Source organism: Elaeis guineensis, chromosome 12 (genome assembly GCF_000442705.2).
Source record: "Elaeis guineensis isolate ETL-2024a chromosome 12, EG11, whole genome shotgun sequence".
Taxonomy (NCBI): Eukaryota; Viridiplantae; Streptophyta; class Magnoliopsida; order Arecales; family Arecaceae; genus Elaeis; species Elaeis guineensis.
The window spans coordinates 3,414,624-3,440,379 of NC_026004.2; the positions used below are offsets into that span (position 1 = coordinate 3,414,624).

At 40.9% G+C, this 25,756-nt stretch overlaps 2 protein-coding genes across 4 annotated transcripts; both read right to left on the reverse strand.

The window, feature by feature from the left end:
- Window positions 1-3,232: 3,232 nt before the first annotated feature.
- Window positions 3,233-5,860, reverse strand: LOC105055551 (putative kinase-like protein TMKL1). Its single transcript, XM_010937382.4, has 2 exons — window positions 4,394-5,860; window positions 3,233-4,309 (listed from the first exon to the last, which is right to left on the reverse strand). Exons 1-2 carry the CDS (start codon window positions 5,745-5,747, stop codon window positions 3,669-3,671), a joined length of 1,995 nt encoding a protein of 664 aa, XP_010935684.1. The 5' UTR covers window positions 5,748-5,860; the 3' UTR covers window positions 3,233-3,668.
- Window positions 5,861-11,336: 5,476 nt separating this feature from the next.
- Window positions 11,337-16,528, reverse strand: LOC105055552 (probable pectate lyase 1). Of its 3 annotated transcripts, XM_010937383.4 has the most exons (7): window positions 16,286-16,528; window positions 15,826-15,909; window positions 15,058-15,123; window positions 12,614-13,256; window positions 12,261-12,364; window positions 12,016-12,154; window positions 11,337-11,916 (listed from the first exon to the last, which is right to left on the reverse strand). In XM_010937383.4, the coding sequence occupies exons 1-7, from the start codon at window positions 16,387-16,389 to the stop codon at window positions 11,695-11,697; spliced, it is 1,362 nt and encodes a 453-aa protein (XP_010935685.1). In that variant the 5' UTR covers window positions 16,390-16,528; the 3' UTR covers window positions 11,337-11,694. The 3 variants fall into 3 exon arrangements, with proteins under 3 accessions (XP_010935685.1, XP_010935686.1, XP_073103115.1); XM_010937384.4 differs by lacking the exon at window positions 15,826-15,909 and having other exon boundaries at window positions 16,286-16,527; XM_073247014.1 differs by lacking the exons at window positions 15,058-15,123; window positions 15,826-15,909.
- Between the last annotated feature and the right edge of the window lie 9,228 nt (window positions 16,529-25,756).

The following is a 25,756-nucleotide window of genomic DNA, read 5'->3' on the forward strand; positions in this document are numbered from 1 at the left end:
GTTGTAATTTGGTGCTTTAAGATTGATATCTCTTTGATCTCATATGACGATGTCACGTGTTTTGGGATTGATTTAGTGCACCAACAGTATCTACCTTATAAAATATATACATATCTTTCATAATATTTTTTGAGATATTTTTTTTTTGATTTTTATGAATTGATTAATATTTATTTCAAATAGTTAATTCATCTGTTAAGTTTACATACTAGTTAAAAATATTGTAGCTATATTAATCTGCATGTCCATTGCGTGCGGTCAAGAAAATAAAATATTGCCTAGATATAGCGTGCTTGGGAAAATCTCCATCGCTTCGAATTGAATATGACAAAAACCAAAAAGGATTGAGTATTAAATGACATCCACAAAATATTCTACTGATATTACCCTTTTTTTATTATTATTATAACTCATCAACGCGATCATACATCCAAACACACACCTCTTATCATGCAGGTTTTCCGGATCTTTTCATGGCGCACTTTTCCTCGTCTTTTATATGGTTGAAATGATATCTGGTTCCCTTGAATGCTAGTGCTATCTTTAACATCGTCAGCTACATGTAAGTTAATATCAACTTACCGCAAATCATTTTCCTAGAGCATTTATCATGTGCATTATAACGTAAATGTAAGTTGACCCATATATCACTTTTTATTCAGTTCGCTTGGCTATCACATGTACTAAATTCATATTATCTTTTAATCCAATTTAATATTACTTTAGATCATTACAATTAAAAAAGTTAATTTGAAGCATGTTTGTTAGTCATTGAGGTGGCATCCCAGCGGAACGAGCCTTTGTTTTCAACGGCGTGATCCGATTTCGAATCACAACGGATACTGGGCCCTCTATTCATATGTTTGGTAGCGTTTCGAGTTACAACGGATATCGGGTTGTGATTAACCCTCTCTTTGGTACGGAGGATGGATTGAAAAAAATGTAAATGGAGGAGCGGGTTGTGATTAACCCTCTCTTTGGTACGGAGGATGGATTGAAAAAAATGTAAATGGAGGAGATATTTTACAAAATTATCTTTTGATAAAAATATTATTATTATCAATTTATAATACTTATTTATACTAAAGAAGTAATCAATCTATAACTTATAATCTTTATAATCTATAATTATATTAAAAATTATATAAATATTGAATTTAATAATGATTTCATAAATTAATTATCAATAAATTAATTATATAAATAGCTAACTAATTTATACTTTAATTTAAATAGTTAATTCATATTATATAAATAATTAATTAAAAATAATAAATATAAATAGAGAAATAGAAGATAATCTAATTATTTAATTATAATTTTAAAAATTATATATTAAAATTAAAATAATAACTAATAAAATTTAGTAGTATATAATTAATAATATATATATAAATATATATAAATGATATTAATGAAAAAGTAGTATTATATTTTTATCAAAAAAATTAATGAGGAGTAATTTTGTCAATATTAAAATCTATTATTCAATGCTCCATTCATCTTTTCTTTATCCTTTTAATTTGGAAGGATGCAAAATGGTAGGCCAAGGATTGATGGATAATCCATCTTTTTCATTCATTTTTTTTCTATAACTTTTTGAACCAAACGGTGGATGGAGGCCGTCTATCCTTTCAATCCCATCCATTCACCCTTTCGTGATTCCAACCAAATATAGCATAAATACCAGAGAGCATACCCAGGAGAGGTAATGCGTCGGATCGCCCTCCTCCAACTTTTATTTTTTTTTTAATAAAAAAAAAAGAAAAAAAGCATGCTTGTTAGATTGCAGCATAAATAGTGGCCAAACAACGAAGCAATTTTCAAGCATGACATGCATTAGAACTACTATAAATAGCAATTAATACTACATTATAGATTATGTTTATAGCCATTTGCTCAAAAAACAGTATTTATTCTTATTAAGACAAAAAAATAAATAATCATGACAGTATAGCGACTACCTAACATTATAGTGTAACTTCTTAGTTTTTTGCTAGGCAAGTTAAGATCTATTATATCGTCATAACAAGCAATAATGGTTGTGGGATCATACCGTTTGTAGTAGCTACATAATGAGATCAAAATCATGGCCAAAAGATGCAGACTAGATGGGGAAGATTCAGCACTTATTTCTTTGAAAAATGGGTTGGTCCCAAAGTGTACCCTGCCCTCTGGAAAAGGTCTCCAATGGTAGGGCTGGTCGGTGCCCACGGCATGTGGGGATATCACTTTGTCGAGTCGGGAACTGACTTGTCTGGGTCACAATTCACTGCAATAAAGACATCAGGCATTGGCCATTGTCACTTTTTTTTTCAGTCAACTGTTCAAGGTTGACAAGGGCACGCCCAAGCCACCAACCAAGAAAACATTCCCTGTGAAGAGATCCAATTAATTTCTACATTCACCCTTCCATCCAACTCTTAACAAATGAGGGTGGTTAATACATGCATGTAATGCAGGTCCTTCATCATGGACCTTGTCCCCCTTCCAACCACAACATATAACATCTAGGCAGTGTTTCACCATTGCAACACCATATCACTAGTAGGTTTACGGCATACATGCTGTAGTGCTTGCACAATCCATGCTCCACATAGCAGTGCAAATGCATATGATGTAATAAAAGGAAATAGCATCCATCAACCATATATGTTGCTAGGTATATACCCATTGAAGTATGGAACATGCCATTCGCAAAATGCTCGTAGTAATGTCCATGGATGTGCTAGGTTTGATGTCCATAGTTCACCTCAAACAAACCCTGTCCCGGCACATAGAATGGTTGTTTCTCGAACATGACATCCTGCACAACCAGACGAGATGACTACTGGGATGCAACCAGAACAGGTTGATCCATATCCGACATGAATTTCTACACCCAACATCTAAAGGATTGTGAGGGGTCCTCTACGGAGCCTACTAAGATTTCTTTATATACCAATTCCACGATGAGGTTGGCACGCATCAATTTTTTAGTTAGCGACAGCACCATGGTGCATTCTTTTTATTAGTTTCTTGAGTAATCATCATTCCATTCATCTGGTATCATCTATATTATTCTACTTATTACCGCATGCTCGGATTCTTTATTGATCCTGGAGACAAAATCCTGCAAGAAGTACTGAGCACCAACCTTACGAAAAAACTCCCAGACAAGGCCAACCAAAGACATCCAAATTGCTGCAGTCCTTTACAGTATTTGGGGCCATTCAAAAACGACCGATCAAACAATCCAAATGACAGAGACAAGGCTTCAGGTACATTGTCATTTCCATATATAATGGCTTACAAATAGTATACTCTCCATCAATCTGGTTTCATAATTTGGATGATATGTTACTGGTGGTTCCTCTCAAAGGCCAAACCGCTCCATAAAGAGAATTCTAAATGTCATGATCAAAGTAAATGAAGTTTTCAATGCCGGTCTGAGCATCTTCCTACCAATACAAATCAAATATCAAAAGATTTTAAGTTAAACATCCCTCTCTCGCATGTACATAAATATAGCTGCCATATTATTCCAAACTAGAATCATCATCATCAACATCAAAGGATCAAAACACTTGCCCTCTTCTTCAATCTATGACCACCTCCTTCCCTTTGGAAGGGCTATAAGAACTAATACAATCAAAGATACCAAGGAATGAAGCACCTCTTGGTAGCCCTCATAAGGGTGTGTCTATCTCACTCCTAGTATCAGTAGGACTATATAAAGCAGACCTGCTCCTCGGCCTGTTCTCCTCCAACTGCTTCACCACTTCATTCATGCCTGGCCTCACTGATGCCACTGGAGCACAGCATCCCATTGCCAACCTCAATGCCTGCACCAACCCATCTTCCGTTGGGCTTCTGATCCCCTTCAAGATCTCCACATCGAACACCTCAATCGTTGCCTCCTCCAGCACCGCCACCTTGACCAAGGATGGCAAGTCCGATTGGCCCTCACTCCTTCCACTCCCAGGCTTCTTGCCCGTTAGAATCTCCAACAGCAGTATCCCAAAAGCATACACATCCGTCCTCGAGCTGCACTTCTTCATCTTCTGCAGCTCGGGTGCCTTATAGCCATCAGATTTTGCAGCAGACACCATTTCATCAGCCACCGCCGGCACCATCAGCCTGTGAAGCCCATACTCGGTGAGCCTCGACACGAAGAACTCATCGACGAGCACGTTCTTGGACCGAATATCTCCATGGGTGATCGTCGGCGTCTCATGCCCTGCGTGAAGGTAGGCAAGCCCCCTCGCCACTCCCAGTGCTATCTTGTGCCTTCTAGCCCAATTGAGCACAGGCCTTCCATCTCTATTTTCTACAACAACATGAGAAAGAACCGAAATGGATGAGCTTTCAGGGATCAAATAGTTTGAAATTGAGTTTGGGGCAATCCACTTACCATGAAGGAGATCATGAAGAGTTCTATCAGGGAGGTAGTCATAGATGAGGAGCTTCTCTCCTCGTTTCCCCTGGTAGAAGGCTCTCAGGGGAACCAAGTTCTCGTGCCGCGCTCGACCGAGCTGCCGGATTACAGGCAAGCACGAAGCCACATCCTTGCAGCTGCCTTCTCTCAATAACCTAAGCGCAATGGTAGCTCCGTCAGCGAGCTTCGCCTTGTATACCGTACCATAGCTGGTTTTCTCCATCACTTGGCCGGTGGCATTCAGCACGTCGTCCAGCGTCAGATGCTCACTGCCCTGGAACACCATCAGCTTCCCCTCACCACCATTGTTGCCATCCTCCTCCATCTCCATCTCCTCCTCTTCTCCTCTCTTCCTCCTCTTCCTTCCCTGCACCCACCCGATGGACACCGACGCGACGACCACGACCCCAGTCATCAGTCCGATCACCAATCCGGCAATCACTCCGGAGGTGAGGCTGAATCGCGAGCCACATTTCTTCAGGGGTGGGCCGCACAGCCCGGGGCTGTTCCCCTGGAAGGCCGCCGCACCGAATTTGGACCGCTCGAAGGCCTCCGGCAGCGGCCCGGTGAAGTTATTGTAGGAAAGGTTCAATCTTTCCAGGTTTCCCAGCCTAGCGAGCGGCGCTGGTATCTGTCCGAAGAATCTATTGCTGCCGAGGTCGAGTTCTTTCAAGCCATGGAAGCCGGCGATGAACTGGGGGAACTCTCCATCGAAACGGTTGGCGCCCAAGTCGAGGACTTGGAGGCGGTCACAGGAGGAATTGGAGACGGCTGAGTCGGGGACCGCGCCGGAGAAGTTGTTGCCGTGGAGGCGGAGGGAGACGAGGCGGTCGCAGAGGTTCCAGAAGGAAATGGGGAGTGCGCCGGAGAGGGAGTTGCCGGATAGGTCGACGTCGGAGAGGGAAGGGGAGTTGCCGAGCTCGAGAGGGAGGGCGCCGGAGAGGGAGTTGACGCCGAGGTAGAGGGACTGGAGGAAGGGAAGGTCACCGATCTCCGGGGGGATGGATCCGGCGAGGGCGGTGGCGGGGAGGTGGATGGAGAGGAGCTGAAGGGAGGGGTCCGCGGCGAGGGAGCGGTTGGAGCGGACGGCGGCTTCGTGGCAGGGGAGAGGAGCGCCGCCGGCGGTTGAGGACGTCCATTGGAGGCCTCGCCAGAGGCAGAGCGGGGTGGAGACTTTCCAGGAGGAGAGCTGGAGGTTCTCCGGTGAGGAAGGGCCCTGAAGCGCTGGCTTTATCTTCTCCAAGAGGAGGAGTAAGTCGGAGGACTCGGAGGAGAAGACAGAAAAGAAAAAGAGAGAGAGTGAGAAGAAGAGAAGAGCAGACGAAGCCATTGGAGAAGAGGAGGAGGACTCGGAGAGAGCAGGAGGAGGAGGAAAAGAGAAGAATATGGAAGGAAAAGGGGGGGATTTTTGGCAGCTTTGGTGGTGGGGGGTGGCCGGGGGCAGGATCTTCGGTAGGATGGTAGTTGGGTTTTTTTAAAAAAAGTTAAATTTTGGTCGTAATGTTCCAACGCACCCATATAAACACCCCAACGGTCGTGGGTCCCATACATGTTGGCCGACGCATGGTTTACGTGGGGTCCTTCCGAACCGGTGGAGAAGTGGGGCAGCAAATGGGTGAGCGTGTGGAAAGCTGAGTTTTTGGGGAAAGGGAAGGGGCTCACCGGCTGTGGACCGCTGACCGCTTGGATTCCGTTGGGGATCCTACTTCCACTTTTCCATTGCATGCAATCTTTTCTTTCCAGTAGATGGGTACTCTATTAGCACCATTCTGAGTCACACATGAGGTTGATACTGCTATCCCACCATTCTTTTTTTCAGTCAGAGTTAGGAGATACTGGATGCATTGCTTTATTGAGGATTCAGAATGGTGGCATGCAAGACAAGGCTTACACTTTTAAAATGATGTTCTCTGTTAAAAGTTATTCCAAAGTTTGGATGTGAGGGGGACTACAGAAGTAAGTTTAGCTCGGACATGAAACAATCATGTGAATTCATGCTTGATGAGATCCAAAACTGGAGCAAGATGATACAGAAGATCATGAAGTCTCCCCTAGCATCCATCTGCAGTTCAAACAGTCTCAACTCTAAAGACCAAAGAACTTGCATGGAGGCTAAAAAATTTTTGTTACGATATTAAAGTCTAATTGAAGGGTGGAAACTTTGTTTGGCTTGATGTGATAAGTAAAACTAACATTTATTAACCTTCAAGGTAAGTCTGCAATAATGTGCCTCCTATTAGAGTTCAAGATAAAACTTTAGCTAAGTATGAATTAGGTTCCTAAAGCTTTAGTCATCAACAATAAGTAACATGTTCAAGTCACAAAAAATCAAAGATGCTTCTAGCTATATATTTGCTGGTCTTTATAGTTGCACAAAAGATTTAAATTGGCTCTTGTTTTAATATGAATTATTGTTAAGTAACAATTAAGAGTTCATCTCCATGCAGTCAAAATTAGTCATTCAGTTATGATGCTAAACTAGTAGTAAATTATATGAAACTAAGGAGTTAGGCCAGAATTGTCTGAGGTGGGGTTTACCGGTAGGCCATATTGAGTCTGGAATCAGGCTCAATGACCGTTTATCAGTGTAAGAATTGAGCCTGGACTAAAGTCCTAAAAATAAATGAGCCCAAGCCTGAATTTTTGGGGCAGGTTTACAGGCGGTCCAAGCTTATCAAAACACCTGATTCAGAGAATGAACTATTCTTATGTCATTCTATACTCTTAAAAGTTAAAAATGAATACACTAAGCTCAACAGAAGACCTACTTGCACCCATCCTCTATTATGGCCATGATCAATATGTTTAGCAAGCCCATTGTCCCCTCAGAGTCTTCCATGTATTTGCACACAATCATGTGGCCAAGGCAAATTTGCATCCATCCTTCGACTACAGAAAAGCATGGAATACGACCAAGCATAAAATAGACTAATCTTGTTCTTGAGACGGGTGCTTCAAACTTCAAAATATTTTCCTGATCGTCCTAACCATATAATCTATTTTGGAAGTCATGACTATTTAATTGTTTCTTTTTTTAAAACATCATCGGTTGTGGAGTTGAAATTGGATCTGAACAGCCACTAGGCTTTGCCAATTTTGACCTGAGGGTGGATCTTAACTCGCAAAGCCAAAGGTCAACCAAGTTGACTCGAGCTGGTGCCTAGAAGCATCGCTTTAATTTCAATTTTGCTTCATTCAACCTTCCCTCTCACACAAGATGTTTTGAGGTAAGAGGGGCATATGGAGCGATATGAGTGGAAAGGGAGGTTCTAGAGCGAGAGTTTCGATCCATCTCCTCGGTAGAGGGAAAATCGTTAATAATCTTTTAATTATTATTATGGCGATCAGAATGCCGATAAAATGGAACTCTTTAAGTGGATTATAAAAACCAAACCATAGTTAACAACAGGTTATTATGTTCTCACCGGAGTTTGGTCGGACAACCGGAGAGGTCCAACACCGCGGTCGAGACTCAGGGAGGCGGGATCGATCCGCGCCGACTCCATTAATGGTGCAGCAAACTGGCTGGTTGTTTGGTATCAAGCTTCTAGGAGTGTCTATTGAAAGGAAGGCTAACGTGTGAACGAGAGTTGCCACTGAGGTCCTTGTAAAGGAGAAAACTTTGGATTCGGGTTGGGCCTTGGGAGGAATTTGTATGGGACAAAAGGGAGAAGAAGGGATGAATCACCTCATATTATGATCTCATCCACCAAACGTCACCCTTGTTTTTGATGCAAACGTCACCCTTGTTGATGTCACGAAAAGAACATAAAAGATGGAGAAAATTCTGCAATCGAACTTCTTCTTCTTTGGCAAGTCTTAAGATGGTGACAATGGATTGCAACCATTTGTCTCCGATGGGTGTTTGGAGGATTTATATCGAGTGGAGAGAGAGTGCCAACATCGAGAAAAATTATACCGACACCGGGTGCATCACACCATAAAATGTGTTTCATGAGTATTAACTTGTGGTCAATGTCACATTTAAAATCTTATGTAGTTCCGGCCCATAGCTTGGCTCTAGTTGGCACAAGATTTGGCTTCCAAGGCGGTGCGTTATGGTCCTAGTGGTGGACTGATACAATAATGCTTTGCTGGGCTTCATTTGCTGCACCAACACAAGTGGATGAGTGCTACCAATGAAAGAAATGCACAACGTTTATATCCACAAAGATCCGATTAATCACCATTTCTCAATATTGATTCAAATCGAAGGCAATCCAAGATGCCATTTTTCCGTTTTTTGTTCGAGGAAAATGGTAACATCGTCACCACCATTTTATTGATCAAATGAATGGATGATAAAGGAACCAACATGCCCAGCTTAAGAATCACTAATTGTTGCATGAAGCAGGTATGAATATGGATATTTTAATCTTTCATGGAGAGACCTTTAACCTAGTTTATTCTAGATATGACACAAAAAATGATGAGGAAAAAAACACTGAAATTTATTGCATGCAATTCATAGGTGGCCTGACGGAACTAACAAATCCTTTGATGAATAAGGTAGGAGACCAACTCTCATGGTGCAAATTTCTAATTATATGTAGAAACAAAAGTTGGAGTTATAATTTGAAAAAAGATAAACCAACATTATTTCCTGAATTTTAGTTGGTTTAAATACTTTAAAACTTTTTTTTTTTTTCAGATGCCTTTTTCTGAAAAGTTATAACTTTTCAGATTGGTTTCCAAAAAAAAAAAAAAAACAAGCAATTTCTAGGCATCATTATTCCAACAACAGATTACTCAATCTACCCTTTCTCATTTAGGGTTCTGATGCACAGCATGATCATATTCTGATGCGCAAAGGCCGGGAAGATATATAATGATGACGCTTAGAACTTTTAGAAAAGCAAACCAAATTCAGGAAGTAAAATTTGGTACGCTTATGTTAGGAACTTTTAATAACATCTTCTGAAAAGTCATATACAATCACTAATATCTGAGTCATCTTCATGTGCACAGCGCGCAAACTTGTTATCGAATGCTAGTGAAACGCAGATGCAAATGGCCCTAGCGGGAATTATTGGTCTCAGCACTCGTGGTTGAGAGCCTTTTGGGCAGACAGTCCATGTTCATCTTAGCAGAGATAAAAATGTAAACATGAGAGCTTTTTTCCTACAATGAAAGTGATCCCCAGCCAAGAGCTTAAGATAAAGATTTAGCTGGAATCAGATTCAGAAAGGCACATCGAGCTGCTCTGAAAAGAAAATAGCTCCAAAGCAGGCTATCATGAGATGCTAAACGTTCAGGTAGGCGTAAGAGCTGGTGATTCTTGACTGCTTGTTATTGTGGTGGAAATGCTTAAAGCACAGGCGTAGGGTTGTGCTTCTTTGAATCAAATCTCTAAAAGCTCAAGGACGTCGGTGGTGCTTGCTTTACACTGCTTAGGCTTTGTAACCAACGGATTTGAAATCTAATCAAACTATAGACACACAGGTCTACCTTAAAAGGATGCTGAGGGGCTTTTATTAGGGGTTGTAGGCCTCTGCACTTTGGCACACCATAGTCGAGATAATGGAAAGCTGTGTTCTCTCTTGCACGGATCTATTATTCTTTTGCAGAAACCGTGTTACAAGATATACTTGGTACCTTATCATGAGCCATGGACAGCTCACGTCGCATGTACCAAACTGTCCATCCAACAACAGTCAGGTGCTTCGGGAGCAAAGCTTAGAATTTTCCTTGGTCTAGTTTGTATTAAATTTTTCCTTGGTCTAGTTTGTATTAAATTGACTTGGTCAATCTTGATTGCGGAACAAGAGGGACTCAAAGGTGGCGTCTATCATTTCCAGAGCAAGAACAAATGTTTGAGAAGATAATTTCCCGTCTTCGTAATTAACTAATGTCATCCACAATCCAAGACGAAACCCTGTTGTTTGGATAATGATCTCAGGATTGGTTTTGTATTTTGTGGGGGGGAAAAATTCTCTACCTGATGTAGCTAATTTCTCAATTTATTATTGAATCATTAATATCCGCCGTTTTTCTTTTGGCTAAGAAGTAGGATTGGGGAAGCCTGGCCTAGTACCAGAGGTGAGCAGAATGAAACCCAGATGGCACGCTTTATAGCATCCACAAATTGTAGGGGTGAGCAAACAAATTTGAAAAATCGATTAACCGATCCGAAATCAAAAAATTAGTCAAAAAAATATGGTTAACCGAACTATTGGTTTCGGTTTGGATTGTTTAAAAAAATTTTGGTTTTGATTTGGATTCAATTTTTTCTTTAAAAAATAATGGTTAATCGAACTAACCATTATATATATATAACATATGAAAAATATGATTCACATGTAACATGTAGTTGAGTTAGTTATTTTTGTTAAGGATAACTGACAAACCCAGGATTCAAATTATAGCTTTACACCTTTATTTCTTTATGTATTTTTTTTGGTTTAAAAACCTAAAAAATTATTAGCATTATTCCTTTCTAACTCTTCAACGCCCATCAATTGTAGTCTTTTATTTTATCATAGATGTATTTTGTTGTGAAGATTATGATATTGTTATAGTGGATATTATCACGAAGATTTTATTATGTTGTAAAATTATTTAATATTTTTATATATAGATGAAAAAAATCAATTAATTGATCCATTTAATATGGTTAACCGAATGGTTCGGTTACGGTTTATGATTTGAAAAAACCGATGAGTTCAATTTGGATTGAAGGTTTGAGCAACGATCCGGGACAAATCGTAGATTTAAAAAGTGCCAATAATTGTTGGTCACCTCCAATACTTTGCTTTTCACCTCCTTATAATTCCTAAATGAAGAACAAAGTTTTTATCTAATTTTGCAGTAAATGCCGACTCAGTTAAGATCTCTCAGTTATATCATCATATAACAAAAATAAAGAAATTTAAATCAATGAAAACAAGAGTAGAAGGAGAAAAAATTAGCGTAACCAAGATTGTAGACAACTTTTCCTTAAAATAAAAATGCATCTGCTGCAACAGACTTGCACGCCATATTAAAACCAATGTCATGTAAATTTCATATAACAAAAAGTGAAATTCCATAAGCTAATCAATCCTTGGATAATGCGAGGAGATAGATGAAGTTATGGAGAATATATAAGAGAGACATAAGCAAGGATCCAGGAATGATAAATGGACAACGCTGCTGCACCCGCTTCACATTCCAGCAGGCGGAGGTTGGGAAGAGGAATCGCGTGGTTGACTGTAAAAGTAAAAAAAAAAAAATTTGCAACAATGTGAAAGTAGAGTGCTTCATTTTTGTGTTCTTGCAAACTGGAGGTGGGTGTAGCATTAGCACTGAGCAGCCTTGCGGCATGAAAGAGCCCCTGCTCCTGAGGTTATAGTGCCAACCATAGAAGAAGGCTTGGCCCCAAGGCTGGAAGCCCTTGAATAGCTCGCTGAAGCCCCTGCTCCAGAGGGGGTGAAATAGGCACCATTGAGCAGAAGGTCACCCTCTGATCTCCAATTCCAATTCTTCCATGCGCTCGAAGAAGCGTCCAATCTTTTGGTGACCTATCCAATTCGAAGAGATGCACAATTATATACAATTCAATCTGGACATAGAATCTACAGATCAATAGAAAGTATTTGCTGCAATTTCACTTGATGTACCTCCTTGGCAAAGGGATTGGCGGGGGCAAGGTATCGGTTGCCCTGGCTGTTGATGGTCGGGCTTGCACTCCCACCAATGGCATACATCTCCCAATGGGTATAGTCATTATTTACCACATGGAAGTAACCATGCCTGCATCTGCAATCGTTTCACAAAAAGCAGAAAAGATCTTGTCATCCACCTCTTCTGCCGACCGAAGGTTTGCTTTCTTTGCGACAACAGGGGAAGGGAAAAGATGAACTACCTTGGCATTCTCTGAATCAGGCCTTCACCAAAGTGGTTGAATGCGATGGTGACTTGCATGTCCTTGTCTCTCTCATAGGAATCACTGTGACCCAAAAGCATCACCTGCATCCATTTCAGCTAACGCAGTCAACACAGACAGCCTTTACAAATTACATGCAATCGATCTCTTATACCTGCTTAGCTATGGTTTTACGATACTTTTGCCGATAATAAAACTGTGTAAGGTAATCAAAGCCAACCGACCAATCCAGCTTGTTGTTCATATTATGCATGACAGCAGCTCCTCGAGCAAAATGTGTGACGGTGGCATAACTATGTTCCTACCATATATTGAAGAAAAGTGATAGATACCTCATTGTGGTGGGTGAGGTGATTGTTGGAGATGGTTATGGCAGTGGAGCCCATGATGGCATCAACAAGGCCGTCGGCGCAGTTAGAGAGAGAGCAGTGGTCCACCCACACGTGGCTGGAGCCAAAAATGGAGACGGCATCCCCATCAGCCATCGTCCTCCAGCCATAGTGGGAAGGAGAGCTACGGACCATGGCGTTCCCGGTGGGCTTGCAATCATGGATGTGGAGGCCGTGGATGATGACGTTGGTGATGAACTGGATGGTGATGCAGGCGCCGTTGGCGATGTGCACGTTGGCGCCGCGGCCGTCGATGGTCTTGAAGCTGTTCATGATGAGCTCCTCCTTGAGGGTGATGACCATGTCACGCTGGAACACGATCCAGAGGGGCTCATCCTGGACGACGGCATGCCGCAGCGTCCCCGGGCGCGGGTTCACGGGGTCGTCGTCCCCGGGGTCGGTCACCACGTAGAAACGCCCGTCGCGCCCGCCGATGGCGTTGCGGCCGAAGCCGATGCCGCAGTCGGCCAGCCTCTTGCGGTTGTGGTGCCAGTCGGGATCGCAGCGCCAGCAGTCGTCGATGGGATTGCCTGTTCCACAGGAAAGATATCCCAGGGCCCGGCGAGCCGTGCTGTTCCTTATGGACCTGCCAAAAATAAATTCGCTTAATTGCTGTATCTATCGCTATCTTTACAGCTAAGATTGGTGAGGCAAATTTCCTTCTCCTTGTTTACTGCTATGGCTTTCACCAAATGGCTTGGGACTTTCAAGTTTCAACTGCCCCAGTCCAGTGAGAATGCAACCTATTTTCTAGTTATATTGTTTTATTTTTGCTTTCACACTACTTTAAGTTGATGTACCATTGATGAAACTTCTGAACCAAACTTTTGGTAGCATGAAAGATTAGGTTCAGAGGAGACGAGCCATGTGCAATATTTATTAAGCTAGACAACAAATGTCACTATCTGTATTGATTTACGGCGCGAACTGTTTCTTCCCCAATAATAGTTTGGGGAAGCTGTTCTTCGGACGAAAAAAGAAAAAACTGTTTCTCCCCTTTATGTAATGATGATTTTTATCATATACTCGAGACTAGAGGGTTTTATTGCCCACAACACAGAAAACTCTGAACGAGATTGTTCATAATTGTTTTTTCAGCTTTTGTTTTACCGAACTAATCAATTAATTAACTAATAAGAGTTCCCATCGGCGAAAAAAAAGGAGGAACTAATAATTTTGAAAGATGAGTTCTCACACTATGGACAATAACCTTTTATGCACCAAAGACGCACTCAAAATCGCAATGAAAGATAGGTTAGAGTAGGAACATCCAAAATGAGACTCCAAAGTCAAAACAAGCACTCCTATGATCTTATTCCGTGGGGACCAAATTTTACGGATAGCGAGAGCTTACCCTTCCAGCCAAATTGCTGATCAGACGGATCATGTGATAATTTAATGCGAGAATTACAAGTACATCTTGGTGGTGTGGTCATGTTCATCTTTACGCAGTGATTGAAGAAAGCATAAGGTAGCTCTCGTCAAAAAAAGAAGAAAGCATAGGTAGCAACAACTAGGTGCGTATCATCTGTGGCCACAACTATGTGGCCTCGTCTATGCCCACAAGCCAATTGGCCACATGGTTTGGATGGGACCGAATCGGACCTGATGCAGACCACAGCGTGCTCCCGGAAACTTGGCCATGTGCCCGTACACCACAAAAGCCAAATCACCTTGTCGGCATAGACAAGGCCAACACAAGTGATGGCCGTGGAGGATCCAAGACTCATGCTAACCGTTGCGTAACCATTTGGATAAATCTGAGAGGAAGAGAAAAGAGTGAACGGCTGAACGCGGTCGCATGTTTGCAGATAATAAATTGGAGGACAAGGTGACGGTGACAAACAACGTGATGAGGACATGGCCCTGCCATTAACGTCCATGTCAACTCCTCGTCATCAATAGCCGATTGTGTCACGTGACAGCATCATGCGTGAGTTAAGAAGAGTGAAGTAAAAAAAACTAACATGAAAGTTATGAATGCGTTGAGCAATTTGGATGCACGAGAAAGAGGTGGTGAGAAGGAAACAAATGGAATCCAATGATCAACTACGAAGGAAACTCGGGAATAACTTTGAGAAGGTGAACGGCAGCTTCCCCATACCAGACCGACAACCAGGTACGACAAAGAATAATTAGAGAAAGGCACCGTATATATGTTCTTCTTCAGTTCTTATCGAATTTCACTACGGGAACCGGTTGCAGTAATAAAAAAAAAAAGGAAAAGCAAAAGAAATTATGAAGTAACCCCACTATTCTGGAATCACAAAACTTGGCCGCACCAATTAAGTTATCTGAATGTTTTGTTTATGTGTTTAATCGAAGTTGTTTAAAGGGTTATTAAGACAATTAAAAATTATTAGCAACTGGGAAAAACGAAAACTTACATCTGGACCATTGAAGCAACCATTTCCGGGTCATCAACGGCCCCCTCCACTGCCTTGGGCGCAGCCCTGGTGAAACATATAGCGGTAAAGTAAATCATGTACTGTTACCCGGAAAAAAAAAAGTAAATCATTTACTTAAAAAATGACCAAACTGGTAAAATGCGACCACTAATCATGAAATTAGATAGAAAAGAAACGGAATAATAAAGTGTATCTCGTCTCGGGAGGCAATCCATCTCCATTATTTCGGATAGCTTTCAGTGCTCGAGGCGAGCGGTTGCGTACGGTCCTCAGTTCTCAGTTCACGAGGGAGTAAAACCAGGAGGAGCCTGGACTACATGGTCATCAAAACGTGAAACGATGGGGGAAATGCTTTGTTTAATTAATTAATTAATTTGCTAGAATTATATAGTATTAAAATAATTTATCAAACCACTTCCACTTGAAGGAATGTCGGAAACGGCATAAAAATGGAGAAATCCTAGGGATACGGATTCCGGGAAATTCTTGGGAAACGGGTTTCCAAGGGCCACAGTCCCAGGTTCCCGGCTTATGCCTGATGCTGATTTGATTTGATTGGTGGCTTCGCTTCAACGTTTTCCGAGAAAGACAAAAGAGGAAAAGAAAGGCCGTTATTCCGGATCAACCGGGGAGGACTACCAGAGACTCTTGATCCAACGGTAGAAAGGTCGAATCGTGGAATTGTCCTGGTAAGATCCAACGACCCAGATTTGTCCTAGGCCAGCCATTGTGGGGGGTCGAACTAACCTCTCAGGCATGGAAGAAGAGGCCCTCTCATTCGCCGGCGGCCGGCCTTCTCTCAATCTCCTCCTGCCGATTCCCCCTCCATTGCTACGACAATTAATCCCGAAAACCAAGATCGACAAAGTTAGAACTAAGAATCCATCGTCGCTCAAAAACCTTGTTTCTAAAGCTAATAGTCCTGTAGCATTAGCCCTGCTCCTAAAGCAGAGAATCCCAAAGAAAGAAATCCAATCTCTTGGAAAAAATACTGTTTTCGTCTCCAAGGCCAAAAAATAAAAAATAGAAAATAAAAACTTTGATTGCTGATTTATACAGCAAAGCTAAAGACTCATTTCCAAGAAAAAAAAAAAAATCTTATCTTCTTCACCAGATTCATACAAATACATTTTAGTAAATCAAGAAGCGAATTAAAGGTAAATAAAAGACTAAAAACTCGTTTCGGAGGAAGGGGAGAGCAATGTACCTTGAATCGGAGACGCTTTCGGCCCCAATCGACCCCAAGCTTCCAGATAAAGCCACCAGAAACCCAAGAACTAGCAGCGGAAGCCACCTCGGAGATGCCGCCATCACCTTCTTCGCCCCCTTTCCTCTCTAGAAATGGCGAAGGAAAAAAACAAACAGAGAAGAGAAAAGAGGTCGGAGAGAAAGAGAGAGAGGTGCAGAAAAACAAAGTTTGTAGTGGGAGCTGGGAGGGAGTCCGAAAAAACGCTTCAACGAACCGCCAATTTATAGAACCTAACCACAACATTAACCATGGTTAACACTTTACCCGACTTTAACCTCGCGCTTTAACGGCCACAAACGGATGGATTGGGAGCACCGACGCACCGAGAGGCCGGCTCTTCCACTTGTCACGTGCTACGCCTCCTTTGCTGATTCCTCCGTCTCCCTACTACTAGGGGCCCCCACAGTGTCCACCCCACTTTCTCAGGGCCCACCACGTCCGCGTAGGATTCCGCACCTGCATCGCCCGGTTTCTCCGGCGCGTCTGGGTCCCGGAATTTGCTACCGTCATCGTTGCGTTTCCATTATTATAAATCTGCTGGCGTTCTTCTTCTCCGGCGAGGATCATGGCCTCCAGCCACGCCTCTAACGCTCTCCCATCATCACTGGCGCTCATGCGTGTCTCAGACGCCACTAGATTTATGCACCCAATTGGATGATTGTGATAGTTGGCGCATACACAACAGACACACGATCATAAAGCTGGGAGGGAGTCACGGAGCAATCCATGAGATCACAGGCAGCACACTAGACTGCCACTGTACCAGCGCATTGTTTCGATCTGACGGAGATTGCACCATGGGACTCTATGCATCAACTACAGCCATTTGATGCAATCAGCTCACAATGAAATCTTTTCTGCTGTTCCCACGAAAACGAGAGTTGTTTTGCCAGCTTAGACTGAACTGGATATTCAAGTTATTGGATAGTCTTCTAATGGAGATGTGATCATTATTTTTTTAATAAAATATTAATCAAATAATGATTGCAATTTGTGGTAATGACATGGTCGCTGTGATGCAATAATGGATGGATAAGGATTGTTATACAAGTATTTTTCTTTTCTTTTCTTTTCTTTTCTTTAAAAGGGTAGATTGTTATGCAAGTCTTACTCGTTCGTATGAGTAATGCAGAAAGGTGTAATCACTTTGCTCTGCCCGCTATTATAAAGCATTGAATGGGGACAAAAACAGGGGAGCTGTAGATTGTGTTAAAAGTTAGACAGTCCTCTGCTTCAGGAGCAAGTTTTGGAACTCCTGCGTATGGTAATTATACAATTATATACCCTTCCATGACAAGTACTTTCGGTATACGCATCAGAATAGATTATAGCAAGATCTATATATAGTTTTTTTTTTTCCATCCGACAATGTAATACCGATAGGTGGGATCTAAGGGCATCCCATGGTAGTAAAAGAACAGAAGTCCACTCTCCGGCAGAGGCGCAATTCAACCGTTGGGAATAGGACATAGAAAAGACAATATCATAGCTTGTGTTGGCTGGAAATTCCTTCAAACACTCTGTCACGGTCTCTTAACTTTTTTGTCCTGTACTTGGGGGTAAAAGAATGAACCCTAGCCTGCAGGATCTGCTTGTTATATGGTCAATGGGACATTTGCTTGGTTGTCGGAAGCAAAGGTAAAAGATAAGTTGTAAGGGGCATGCCCTTGTCTTGCGTAATCATTTCAAAATACCACCGTGAAAACACTAGCGGGCCCCATGGTCGCGTTCTGATCGGTTGAACTAGATCCATTGCTCAACTCATCGAACAGTCCGATGCTGTGTTCTTCCATCATTATATCTTACAAAATTAAAATTATACTTTATATTATTTTTATTTCTCCTGTTATTTTTTGTAAACTAAAATAAAATAAATAAATCAAGGGCGGGCAGGAGACCAATTGCTCCTGCTGTGGAGAGAGCAAGAGGAGTCAAATTGCTTACTGCAGACCCTACAACACCAGAATTGGACCACTTCCTAGTTCTGTTAACACCACTCTTAACCATCAAATAGTATGATTTACTTTGGGATATTTTCAGTATCTCGGTAGTTACATAATAAGGATTTCCTTTTTTGAGGATAAACATGAGTTTCCCCATGGATTCATTTCATGGGATAACAAATGGATACAAGGTATCGATAGATCAAACAACAAAATCAGAAAGAAAAATTTTTCTTGAATACAAATAGTTTCGAATGTTCTAGATGAAGCAATGGAATGCCATTTGAGCCCGCAATGCTTAATATTAGAGATAAGCACATCCAAATACAAATAGTTTTTAGCATGGGAATGGACCGAATATTCTTTTGTTCCTTTTTTTTCCTTCTTTTTTTATTTTATTTGAAGGAAAAAGGAGGAAGCAGGAGCTTCCCCGACTTTATTCAGTAAGTGGATATATTCAAGTGAGGTGACACAGATGGTAGTTACAAGGAAGACGAGAGAGATTAGGACAAAGTGACAAGGAATCAAGTTCACAACATAGTAGCCCAACAAAGGCTGACAACAAAGAGATTCTTTTAAAAACAGAGATGAGAAGCTTGATTTGGCAACAGAGGACAAAGAGCTTGAAGAAGTTTCCGATGAGAATCCGCCAGTCCAGAGCATAGACTACCCCGGGAGACAAAAAGAGACAAAGCCTTGTGGAGAGTAGAGCCGACAGAGCATTTCTTTTGCAAAAAAAAAAAAAGAAAAAAAAAAGAGAAGATAAATCTTTTGCATTGCTTTCCAACCAAATCCTCCAACACATTGCCAATGCAAGAACATCCCATCCTTTCTGATCTCCCTCTTAATCTTTCTGCGACGCCAATCCATCCATGGGTCTCTGAGATCTCTATGCCGGACAGTGATGTTGAGAAGACAGTTAACAGGGAACCACAAACTTTTGGCAAATTAGCATTTGGTGAGCAGGTGGGAGATGGTTGCTTTTGTTGCTTTCCAACCAAATATATCCACCACATTGCCATAACCAGTAGAATCCAGCCTTCTTTCGATGAACTTGGAACAAAAATATCAATCGAAGACGACCAAAATGAGAAGATGTCAGAAGGATAATACTGAACTCCTAGTTTACTCATAAAATAATTTCCAAAAATCGTAGTGACAAGCAATCCAAAAGACTATTCCAGGTTGAGATTGCCAAAGAACAGACGAGGGGGAATGATTCCATTCTCTTTAAACAAGATCATCAGCTGTTAATATGAAACTTCCGATTTCGAGGAGTTCTTCTTCTTTTTTTCTTTTTTTTTTCCTAAAAAAAATAAATAGAGGAATTCTTTCGAGTACTACAAAACATCTAAATTGGACATCCAGAAACCAGTTAATACAGCATCCTTCCTATTTTGTACTCCCACTCCGTATCATTTCCCCCTTCTTTATATCTTGGAGCAAATTTGTCGTGACAAACAATAGCATCAATCCTCACGGTAATCGTGGCTTCTAAACAGATGGAGTATTCAAAAAGCAAGCTCGATCCCTCACCGTCAAGCATGACGTGCGGCGCTGGTCGAGGCCGGATTGGCGCATCTAAGCGCTGTGGACCATGTTTGCCTTCTTCTTTTTTTTTTTCTGAGAGTAGCTGAGGACCATCTTTCGTTTTGGACCATCTAACGTATCGGCGTTAGCGTTTATGCTAGACATACCCTATCGTTCGTAAGCAGAACTAAAACGAGGAGTGCACGTCTCTTTCTCAGTATACTAATTTGACGAACCCTCCACGCTTCACCACCTTCCTCCGTCCACATCTCTCTTCCACTAGCGCAAGGCATCGACCGTGTCCCGCTTCACATGCCATGCCGGGAAGACTCCATGTATGCTCTTTTCATCAGACGGCTGTGATAGGATTACATCGATCATGCATGCAACCGTCCATATGCCGTGCACATGAAATGAAACGGCGGTGAAGGTGCATTTATTGGTCAAGGTTCCTGTGCTTCCTTTGAAACATGGAACTGATTCCCTTCTTTTTGTCGAACCATCTCATGTTCTGATGGGTACACTTACGGCCCAATGTGGAGCAATCAATCAATCTTGCATCTGGACAGCTCGGATGATCACGACCGTCGGTCAGTCTTTGACTACAGTTTAAACTTTGAAGCTAGACCATTTTTTTCTCTTTATGTTGCATTACCCGGTGACCGTGAGGAAAGGGCACTGGCCGGCGGCTAACTGGTGCTGTGGGTTTAACGCTTATCGTCAATTCCAGTGCTCGAGGATCGTCAAAGTTTGAAAACTTAGTCAATCGTCCAACTCAAGTACATGCAAAGGGAACTTTCGGTGGATGGGTCGACTTTGTATATATTGTGGATCTAGTTACGAGTTAACCTGCTCAAATCACCTATTAAATCTAGTTTCCAAAATTTTTAATATTATAGATATATTTGGTTGGGAAGAATTGGATTTGGAATAAAAATGAATGGCTTTTATTCTAATGATTTGGAGTCCTATTTCTATTCCAGTTTCAAATACAAATGAGAATGCTCTAGTATCAAGGGCATTACTAGTTGAAAAGTGTTGGGCACCGAAATGAAAATAAAAATAAATGGCTCCCAATCTAACCATTTGGTTTGGAAGAATTCTATTTCCATTGCAATTCTAGAGAAAGATAGGGATGCCCCAAATCTCTTAAAATCCAATTCTAACTCTTTCATGGTATTCAAATCTCATTCTTATTCTGATTCCAATTTCAATCATAAACCAAATACATCGAGGAATATGGCTTACTCTAATTTGATTTCTAATTCTGACCATAAAAGAAATGGAACCTAGGGCATGTCTAAAAGGAAGACATAATCAAAATGGTATTGCATGCAATAGCTATATCCCCCGAACATGTTTGGTTTGTGGTTGAAACTGAAATTGGAATAGAGTTTGAACACTAGAAGAGAATGTGGATTAGATCTTGGAGGAATTGATACATTCCCATTCTCCTCTGAAATTAGAAGAGGGATGGGACTTCCCCAACTAAATAGCTATATTAAGATTCACTTATTTCCGTTCTCCTTCCAGCCAAACATACATTATGGCTTAGTTATATGCCCTCATACATAGGTGAATAGCCAATTTTTTTTTTTAAGAAGAAATGATCAAATAGCATTTGTTATTGTCGCTACGAATCTTCGACGAGTTAGCCAGCCGAAAGTCGAGGTATTACGCCTGGTTGCTTGATGACAGGAAACTCGCAAAATCAACTTCATTTGTTGGAAGTTAACCAACGGGGGACTCTTCGATACTTAAGTCAGCCAGAAAAAGGAGACAGTTGAAAAGACTTAAGTGCGAGAGTCCAAAAAATTTATAATCTGAGAAAACTTATCAAGTCTCCCTGCTTACTATTTTATATAAGATGGAGAGTACCGTTACTGTGTAACTGCCACCCCTTAGAATTCGAGATGTGGGCATTATTGCCCTTAGTGGACAGTTATCTCCTTAATTGTCATTAAAACTGAGTAATGGACGATTAATATTCACATTGAATAACTATCGTTTAACTTGTACTTCCTCGGAATCAAGATGTTTAGAAGGAATCTGAGTGAGTATTCAGCTAAACCTCGATAGCGTGTTAGATTTAATCGGCTCATATCCAACTTAGTTTTATTTCATCGGTCGAAAACTAAGTCAGCTCAATCCGTTAAGTTGTACGTTCAGTCGATAATAGAGAGATGAGGATGAACTTTAGCCAAATAGGTGATGAAGATTTACCCCAACAGACACTAACAAAACCAATAGATAAAATGTCTAAATAAAACTAATAATAATTAAATTTCAAAGCGATTACTTGGATCAATCATTTGTATGCATGGACTCAAGGTGGGCAGGCAAGATGTCCTTGGTCACGGTATGGAGGTCCTACAAACTCCTCTGAGACAGAGGATGCAAATTAACGGAGGGACATACCACTAATGCCACATGGCTCGGAGAAGACAATTCTTCTCAAATGCATCAGTAATATCATCAATTGTTTCGTTGCAGTCAGGACAAGACCATGGGCTCTCTCTACTTGCTTAGATTTCAAAGGATTCTGATTGCCCGTCCTTTCTCATTGACAAAATTGGCTAACCTCATTGTTTGCTGAAGACTTTTCATCCCAAGCTTCTTGTCCACTCTTCTAGTCCCCATTGATTTCCATTGTTGTAAGCCTAATGAATTGTTGGCGTGTGATGCACAGATGCTGGACTGGCAACTTCAGAAAGGCTGAGGCTGACATGCCACCTAGCTGCTTGATGTTGTTCTGCGGGCATGTGGACGTGTAGTTATCATATACGTGGGCTGTTCCCAATTCTGACCGTATTTCTTGAGGAGGTCCTAGACTCCTAGTCCCTTTTCCCACCAAAAAAACAAAAACAATGGAAGAGTTATGCGTGTGGACCATGTTAAAAGCTTGGGCAACCGTCTTCCAAATATTGAGAGCGATCACTAGAGTACTTGCTTGCTCGTAATCAGCTGGTTCGCAGTCAGGTTTGAGTCAGAAGCAAATTTCTGGGCATAGTTTTGGTTATAGATCTGTTTACACCATACCTTAGTTTAAATGGCGGCCAAAAGCAAGTACCACATGAATCAAACTTGATGGGTCAGAATCGGTGAGAACCATATCATCCTTACTACAAGGTGTCAGCACATATTCATTCCACCTCATCACTTTACTTTAGACATATACTTTTATTTGTTTTCTCTTTATGTTTAGTAAGTCAACATATATTCATATTTAGCCTGCACACATATTTTTGGTTTCTCTTTATTTAGCAATTCTACTTTTGGTTCTTTGGTCTTACTGAGTATGTAATCAAGATATTCCTTTTTCTTATAATTACTGTAATTGCTGGCATTGTAATCTACAAATACTCTTATTGGAGATCAATGAAATCAAGGTGTGAAAATAAAAAATTATCCTTAATAAAAAATTACCATTGTCACAAGGGTTAGAATTTAGCCGTGAAAATTATGCTAAGGATGGAATATAGGCCAAATAGATAGAATTTGGCTATTGTATGTGTAAAATAGACCAAAAGGCTGAGTCTTGACTTTCAGGATGCTAAAAGAAGGCCAATGCTGATATTCAGATATCCCCAATGTTAGAAGACTTTTCAAAAGCCTAATACAATGGATGGCTAGTGTAAGACACGCTAGAATAAGTCGAAGACCAATGAAGCATAATTATCAATTTTGACAACTACAGAATGATAATGTTTGTATACGTGTGTAGTAGGAAGATAATTGATGGTAGTTATTAGAACTATTAGGAGTGGAAGCCAGGTATGGAAGAGAACCACCGAAATAAACGGTTATAATTTTTGAGGACAATTATTTTGTATGAACATAAATAGTGGGATTGTAGTCTACATTGGAATCCTGCATTAATTAATCAATCCAATTCATTAATCTTATCTTTGCATTTATTTTTTATCCTATAAATAGATGTAAGTAAAATTTTCTACAGAAGCTCAGTATTTTTCTTTTTTCTTTGTTTTTTTTTTTTTTTGATAACAAGCATGGGGCATTGCATTACTAAAAGAACAATACAGTCACAACAGAACACGAACCAGAGATTAAAATTCTCTGTAAAGAAGCCGGAAAAGGTGTCTACCCATAAAAGAAAACACCCAATAACTTACCAAAAAAAAAACAAAAACACACCCAACAAGGTCATTTAAGTGCATAGTTTGGTAATTTGCTGATTAAGTCATGCTAGGTTCTGTAAACTGCAATGACGCTAGCAGACGTCTATGGTAGCAGGTTTCAAGATCAAGAATTGAATTAAAAATGTTTCAAGATTCTTGGCGGAGAGCATTCCTATCAACCCTTTTATTTTTAAGTTTCCTTTTCTTAACAAGATCCTGTGGGCCACCACTCCTTGGAAAGTCCCGGGGGAGTTGGCTTTTCTGCCATCGGCCTGGATTGGTTTGTTCTCTTGCCCACGCACTCATGTGCGTAAACTCGGGTGATGCTTACCGACAATGTGGCGGGTTTCTCACTTGGTAGCGATGGACCCATCTTTTACGGAATGCTTGATTGGCAGAAATGACAATAGATCGTATATGGATTTGATTATAATTTTAAAAATAAAATATATATTAAAATTATATCGAATCAAAATATATCATTATTTATATTTGATCTGAATCTATTTTAAATATTTTTTTTAAAATTTATATTCATCTCGAATTTTAATTAAATTAGATAAAATTTATCTCATTCGAACCAGATATCCAATGAATAGGTTAAAATTATCATCCTTGTAATTGATGTGATTATGATCTATTTCCAGGGGAGCAGCTCTATCATTTCACACCCTTGGAAATTGGAATGCCGATGGATACATCGACAAAATCCCGCCAGGTCGCGGAAGTCTCCGAAGACATGTCATGTCGGAAAGGGCTGTTATTGTTTCGATGTTTAGAATTGTGATTCGGTATCTTCCCACCACTGACTAAAGTTGGATGGCTATAAAATCTGGACATGGACCTTAAAATCGGTCACAGGCCTCACTTGGCAACCAAACAAATATAATTTCCGAACTTAAACCTAGGGTCCATAAAAGTGGAGTTTGGCAAAACCAGCATTGTTATGTGTACTAGGTAGGACATTCAAATGAGCTGACGTTGGTTTATGACCCATCTCATGTTATTTCAGACCACACGATCCTTTGCTCTCTGTTTGATCTGGTTTCCAGTCCTAATCCAGACGAGTGTTTTTTCCTATAGTGATCCAGACAATCAAGTTGACCTTTGCAAAAGCTCAAACTGCAACAACCTTTTCAAGCTACAAAGATATAGATTGCAGATGATTCTAATACTATCATTTTTTTTAAAGTTTTTGGTCAAAGATTCTAATACTATCATTAGTTGAAGTAATAGTTCTTATTATAAACGTGCAGGGCAACTGTTGCTCAAAGACATCTAGCAATAAAAGTGGAGCCGGCCGATCTCTCTAGCTACTTACATTTATGGTGAAGCCAATCAGCTAGCAGACTGGCTTGCTAAGTATACATGTGATGGTCAGGTCTCACCGTAGGAAAGAGATTGTTTTCCTTGCATCTTCTAGTATATCTTGACAGCTAATGTTATGAATATTGGTTTTGTAAGAATGTAATATTTCAGGCCTCTAGTTCTAACTTTATTAATTTACTTAATAATTAAAGTAGAGGCCCTTAGGGAAGCGGAGGGATGTTCCAGGGATGCTCTGAAGTCGGCTACTGGGTGGCCGACATCATGTGCATTATGGTCGCTGGAACGGGCGTGTCACCCGGTTGGGTGGGGGAAGGGTCCGCAGATCCGAAGAAAAAAAAAAAAAGAAAAAAAGAAAGTGCGAAGGTCGCTTTGCGTAAGCATGACGACACTAGCCAACAGTCATTATGCAGGGAGCTGATCGAGTGATCTTTCCCAGACACAGCAACACCAAACGCCTCCTCCGGCTGGGAACTCTCCCAAAAATGGCG